The sequence below is a fragment of the Chenopodium quinoa genome, unplaced genomic scaffold, assembly GCF_001683475.1.
Source record: "Chenopodium quinoa cultivar QQ74 unplaced genomic scaffold, ASM168347v1, whole genome shotgun sequence".
In the NCBI taxonomy this organism is placed as follows: Eukaryota; Viridiplantae; Streptophyta; class Magnoliopsida; order Caryophyllales; family Amaranthaceae; genus Chenopodium; species Chenopodium quinoa.
This window is the reverse complement of record NW_018745323.1, coordinates 594589-601901: the sequence shown is the minus strand read 5'-3', so window position 1 is coordinate 601901 and position 7313 is coordinate 594589. Positions and strand designations below refer to the sequence as shown.

Here is a 7313-nt window from a genome sequence, read left to right as displayed (position 1 = left end):
CAAAAAGTGCAGCTCAACTTTGAAGCCATAACTCCCAAACTCAATATGATATCAACTGATCCAACCATTGAAAATAAATCCGCATATGTCGTGAAAAATCTCCCAAAATTTCAGCCAAAACCGACAACGAATGACCTTTGATCGGGGGTCATCTGCGAGACTGCTCCCAGAAAAACGTGAACACCAACTTTTCCCCAAAAATTATTTTCTTCACACCGTACAATCTTTCAATCAACACCCATTGAGTAGCCAATGAAGATATATAATTCGTTTTCAAAATTGTTGTAAAATATGTGTTTCAAAGGCTACAAATAATAGAATGAATAATGCAATAGTTTGATCAAAAGGAAGATGGTGTGGCGTGACTTCGTCACTACCTTTGAAAACGAATTCCGGCGCAACCGGGGTGCACATTGTATCGCCGGTAAGTTCCCTAAGGTTACACACTACTCTCACTCAAAGGCACTTTTGGATGAGAGGTGGAGTCATATAAACTTATGCCCAAAGAACAAATGTGTTTAGCTAGTTTTTTGTGTATAATGTGTATCAACAATGAAGAATAACCAAGCTAATTTTATAGCCAAGGATGAAGTTTCAACAGGATGAATCTAGACATCAAAGAGGTGATTGAATCATATAGAATTTGATTAAATCACCATAAACAACCACTTTAATGGGAGGTTACAAGATTATCCAAGAGATGAGGAGAATGCCAAAAGATGAATGAATATAGACATCAAAAAGTCCACTCCACAACCCACTTGTGGTCAATCGTTGTTGGCCACAACATGCTTGTGGAGTAGGATGATATTCTTATAAAGAAGACATAAAAAGCCTACTCCACAACTCACTTGTGGGCAAACGTTGTAAGCCACAACCTCCTTGTGGAGTGAACTGATCAACAATCAAAAAGCGTGGTTTTTCTCTCTTTAATCCAATAGTTGCATTCAATTTTTTTTTTCAAGCATCAAATATTTTAGTTGGGAGGTTTTATAATAACTAATAAACTGAAAAAAACTTGCTTGCTAAAAATAGAATAGCAAGTACTCGTAATAATCAAAGTACTAGCATGTCTAAAAACACCGATCATTTGTCACATCAATTTGTCCAAAATCAGACCAGGCTTAATTACGATGACCCCCTTTTTTTTTGAAAGATAATTACGATGACCCCTGAACCGATTTATCATTTAGTTATAGTGTAGTCAGTAGTGTGGTCGTTGTGCGGTTGTGCCGCGCATACTACACAGTAACACAATGACCGATTGATAAATATGATTAAGTAGTTGTAAAGTCTTGTAACGTATCTTATATGTGGTGTTCTATTGATGACCACAAACTTAATAGGCCAGGGATCTTGTTGTTAATGCGGGCGGACCACCCAAAACTGATCCCCGAATCCGGATTAGCTCAAAGGGTGAATCGGGTAGAACACCAAAAAAAATGCGGGCGGACCACGGACCTAGCCTTGATCTATTTGATTAGCTATTATTATTAGTTGCTAAATGTATTGGTCGTTGTGCAACAACCGAAGCATTATTGATTCTTTGATGGCGTGCAGTGCTTCTTGATCAAGGATTAACTGTTGAAGCTTAGTGCTTCTTGTTCATCTAATAATTTTCATCCTTAATTTCACAAATTTATCTTTTTTATGTCAATTTCATTTTAATGGTGATGTATTTTCAGAGAAATTGGTGAAGAAACAAGCTTCGAGAACCGACCTCCATCTAGCACAGATGTTGCCGTCGTGGAGAGAAAAAAATCATCTTAGGGCCTGTTCTCATTGATTGAACTTAGCTGAACTGAACTGAACTGAATTGAGCTGAACTGAACTGAAATGAATTGAGCTGAACTGAACTGAACTGAACTGAACTGAGCTGAACTGAACTGAAATGAATATTTTATAAGAGAAGGAAATTAGGAGCTGAGCTGAACTGAACTGAACTGAACTGAATTTCAACGTAAGAGAACAGGCCCTTAGTCAGTTTGGAGTGAAGTTAGGATGAAGATGGGTGAGGAGAGAGAAATAAAATTCATGGTAGTCAGTTTGGATTGAAGTTGGGAAGAAGGCGAGTGAAGAGAGATACACTGAGAAATGGAAGGTAAAGAATATAATAAAATTGTTGTCGTACTTTAAATAGTGACGTGGCATTGTGACTTGGTGCCATATAGACATATATGTTGAAGAGTATCAGGTGACACTTTTCCTTTAAAAGGAATACTTTTTAATAGATAGTATAGATATAGATTTATGGGTACTTCGCTGACACGTTCAATTTAGGCACACATATAAGGAGATGAGATGGAGTGAGACTGTGAGAGGGAATGATAAAGCAAGTGGGGTACACTTAAAAAACAAGGTATAAAACTTACTCAAAAAGAAAACTTGTCAACTTAAAAAAACTTCCTAAAAAAAATATGTGTCAACTAATAAAATACGGAGGTAAGTATTATCTTGAATTGAAGCCCTTTTGAAATTGGGGGCCCTCTACTTATGATACTTCGTACGTATTATATACTCATATATATATATATATATATATATATATATATATATATCCTAATTCATTAATTAAAATCAATTCATATCATAGAGCGTTCATTAATCAATATTCATTTATGGCTTTGATTTTGATGCAAGGCATTGCTATTCTTATTATCCTCATTTTTCCTTGTTAGTAAAACAAAAAAAAATTGGTTTAATTCAAATCTTAATCTTCCTCGAGGCGAAAATGGATGGCCAATACTAGGAGAAACCTTGAGCTTTGTTTCATGTTCGGCTAAATTTATACTTGATCGGATGATGAAACATTCTGCTGATATTTTCCAGACCTCAATAGCGAGGGAGAAAATAGTTGTTTTTTGTGGTGCTCCTGGTAACAAGTTCATATATTCAAATGAAGCCAAATTTAAAACTTGGCTACCAAGTTGCGTTGCGAAAGGCTTTTCGCTTATAGATACTGATAGTAGATCTCCAGCATGGGCGAAAGACTTTTCGCTTATAGATACTGATAGTAGATCTCCAGCATGGGAATTGTTCCACAAGCAAATACACAACTTCCTTAGGCTAGAATCAATGCAACATTATGTACGCATAATGGATATAAAGGCACAACAACATTTGGAGGCGCATTGGTTGCCTTATAACGAAGTGAAGGTCCAATTGATATCCAAAGACTTTGTTTTTTCGCTTGCTTGTCACATATTTATCGGCATTAATTCAGATGCAATTAGGGAACTAGCCGAGCCCTACTACACCTTAGCCGACCGACTTCTTTCCGTGCCAGTGAACTTGCCTGGTACATCCTACAATAAGGCCTTGAAAGCGTCAAAGGTTGTTCAATCCAAGCTTTTAGATTTGACCATCCCGATGTTTATGCAAAAGTATTACACGGTATGTTTATTACTTTGCTCTCTTAGAGCACTCTCACCAATGGGGAGAAAAATGCCCATGGGGAGTTTTTGGGTTTTAATCCAAAAATAAAATTCCCCATCAATGGGCTAAATAAAAAATGCCCATGGGCAAAACATTTTATGATCAAAGTTTGGGCAAAATTAAAATCAGACCAAGAATGAGTGGGCCCCACATGCATATCTGACAATAACATTTTTTTTGCTCACCACGCCTCAAAACGCAGCGTTTTGAGGAAAGGAAAAGCAAAAAAAAATACTATATGCATCCCTGACAGGCGCGTCAGCACGCCTAATCAAGCGCTGACACGTGTCCTGTCAGGGAGCTTGGACCAATCAGGAAATTCTTGATTATTGCAACGGTTATATTTTTGTAACCGTTATTTTGTGCTTTTAAAATAAAAAAAAATTACCAACGGCTAGAAAAAAAATTCCCTACAAATAGAGACCCATTTTGCCTATATTTTCATATTTCCAAAATTCACATAAATTTGTTGTATTTACATTTTCTCTCAATTTCTCCCTCATAATTAGTCATCCTTTTGATATTAGTATTAATATTATTATTATTATTAATATTATTATTATTTATAATTATTATTATTAAAATAATAATAATAATAATTATTATTATTATTATTGTTATTGTTATTATTATTATTATTATTATTATTATTGGAAGTATAATTATTATTGTTATTATTTTAGTAGTATTGTTATTAATATTATTATTGTTGTTATTATTATTTTTGTTATTAATATTATTATTATTATTTGTGTTATTATTATTATTATTGTTATTATTGTGTTAGTTTTTGAAATTAATAAAAAAAAAATAGATATGGATCCCAATAACCCCTTTTACTCACTACTTTCTCAAAATTGTAATGATTTAGATGAGAATTTCATGAATCAACCTCAATTTCAACTTTTCCTACAAAGAATGAGCAACAACCTCTCTGCAAAATCCTCCACAACAACAAATACCTCCATAAATTCCAACTGAAAACACTGATTACGAGCAATCACCTCCTGCCTACCAAGGAAGTAACTCTCAGTACGATGATAGCCAAGAAGAAAATGTGCCTGAGACACCTCAATACCCTCCGTCAACTCAAAGAATGTCGGTGGGTTCTAACCAACGACTCGCTAAAGCTAGTCGTATTTGGTCAGTCGCAGAAGATGAAGCTCTTATTGGGCTATATTTAAAATACAGTGGAAATGCGATAGTGGGTACGGGCATGAAAGCAGCTGAAATTTGGCGACAAATATCTGTGGCGTACGACATGGTTCAAGCTAGGCAGCCAGAAATACTACCACCCAGAAATGCGAAGAGTTTGGAGAACCGTTGGAGAAGGATGGCGGCAGATGTACTGTTATGGACAAGTTGTTATGATAAAGCGGGTCCGTTAACTGGGAGTGGATTCAACGAAGTTGATCGAATTCAAAAGGCCTCGAAGTTGTTCCATATATCATCCAAACCACCACACAATTTTGTTTTTCCCCACGCTTGGGAAATGATAAAGAATGACCCAAAGTGGAGGCCGAAACTCAGATGGGCATTGTCACTAAAGGAACGACAGGATTGTCAACTGCGTTCGGAAGGGGACACCGAGGATAGCAGTGGAAGTGGAAAGAGATCGAGAACTGACAGTGAAGCTGAAGGAGATGTTCCCGTTGGTGGGTTTTCATCAGGAGGTATACCTAGACCCGACGGGGTAAAAAAAGCAAAGGCTAAGCGTAAGGGAAAATCTATTGCTCATGATAGTGCAATTTTAAGTATTAGTGAACAGATACAGGCTTGTACTGAAGTTAAAAGCTTTGAGGCAAATTTACGGCAACAAAGGTTGGACCTTGAAAGGGAAAAGGAAAAGAGGAAAAACAAACAGGTCGAATTACAAGAGAAGAAGATGAAATTTGATATGTTGCAAGCCATTATGTCAAAAACGACGCCACTTACACCAGCTGAAGAAGCGTGGAAGGAGGAACTAATTCAAAAAGTGTATGGTGGAAAGTAGAGTAGTTTATTATGCATTATGATTTCAAGTTATGTTGCAATGAAATAAAAGGTATTTTTTTATTATGTTGCAATGAATTAATTTTTATTATTAATTTTATCCAAAAATTAATCAATTTATATTACATTTTCATATATTTTGTTCAATTATGAGTCAAGTACTAGCTAGTGTGTGTAGATTTTGTCTTATACAATTATGAGTCAAGTGGTTGGTTTAATCAACCATTGAACTGTCAAATCCCAAAAAGTAGTCAAGTCCAATTGTAGTTTTTGTTTTATATAAGCATTGAGTAGTCATTTCATACATAACTTGAACCGTATGACAAGCATTGGTATTGATTATTAAGAATTGAGTAGTCATGTATTTTGTTTTTACTATACATTGAGTAGTCTTTTCACACTCAGCTGAAGGACATGCACTGAAAAGTTTTCCTATTTAAAGGTGTGAAATCCATAAATTGATCCACAACACCAAAACATTCAAAAACCAAACACAGAAAATATTTTCCATAAGCTCAACCTCAAGCTCAAATTCTTCTGATTCAGATCAATATGCGGAATTTGATAATCTAGTTGACGAATTTGTCACAAATTACTTACCTAACATAATGCTTACTCAACCACCTCCATCCGAGATCGAAATTGCAAATGAAGATGAAACTGTCCCGCAGCGTAGGGGAGATAGAGAAAGGGAGAAAGGGCATTTGCAATTGTACAATGATTACTTCGCAATAAATTCTGTGTATTCTGAAAATTAGTTCCGTCGTCGATTTCGAATGCACAAACCTTTATTATGTCGGATTATGAATAAAGTGGTTGAGGGCAATCCATTCTTCCAGCAGCGTAGGAATGCAGCTGGTAGGCTTTGCTAATCACCTCTGCAGAAATGCACAACTGCAATAAGAATGTTAGCGTACGGTGTTGCTCCGGATGCCGTAGATGAATACATACGCATGGGTCAAACAACATCTAGAAAATCAATGCAACATTTTACTCAAGGGGTGATCAAGCATTTTGAGGTCGAGTACTTAAGAAGTCCAACAGATGAAGATTTAAGGAGAATCCTTCACCAAAATGAAATGCGTGGATTCCCGGGCATGATCGGTAGCATCGACTGCATGCACTGGGAGTGGAAGAACTATTCTATGGCTTGGAAAGCACAATACGCAGGTCGTAGCAAGAACGCAACCCTTATCCTGGAAGCTGTTGCGGATCAAGATTTATGGATTTGGCATGCATTTTTTGGAATACCCGGCTCTTGTAATGATCTTAACGTCCTATACCGCTCTCCGGTGTTTGACGATGTTTTGAAAGGTCGGGCACCACCAATTAGTTTTATGGTAAACGACCATGAGTACAACATGGGATACTACTTAACAGATGGTATATATCCGAACTGGGCAACATTTATACAAGGTATCACATATCCTCAACTCCAGAAGGACAAGTTATTTGCAGATAAACAAGCTGCAGCTCGAAAATACGTTGAACGTGCGTTTGGAGTTCTACAGGCTAGGTTTGCCATATTACGACAACCCTCACTTGCTTTCGACGAAGACATTTTGAGCGACATAATGAAAGTTTGTATCATTATGCACAACATGATTGTCGAGGATGAACGACACAATTACACTCGTGCCGAAGTTTTGAGAAGGTATTATGAAGAAGATCGCCCTCAGCTTCATAGAGCAAGGTCCGATCCGAGTACAAGTGCCACAGTGAATAACAACGAGCCTTTCGAATTTGATGTTGGCCGACCACTAAACGTTGATTTTGACACGTATATTCAAAGAAGAATTACCCTGCGTGATAGCCAAACCCATTTTTCTTTGAAAGATGATTTAGTTGAGCATATTTGGAAAAAATACGGTCGTACAAATGAATAA

General features: G+C 36.6%; 1 protein-coding gene across 1 annotated transcript; it reads left to right on the top strand.

Moving 5' to 3' along the window:
• The first annotated feature begins 6332 nt into the window (after positions 1-6332).
• On the top strand, positions 6333-7313 carry LOC110712470 (protein ALP1-like). Its single transcript, XM_021890935.1, has one exon. The coding sequence runs from the start codon at positions 6333-6335 to the stop codon at positions 7311-7313; it is 981 nt and encodes a 326-aa protein (XP_021746627.1).

What these genes read in the sequence shown, in the direction of transcription:
- LOC110712470 (XM_021890935.1), top strand. Translation starts at nt 6,333, where the DNA reads ATGTTAGCGTACGGTGTTGCTCCGGATGCCGTAGATGAATACATACGC.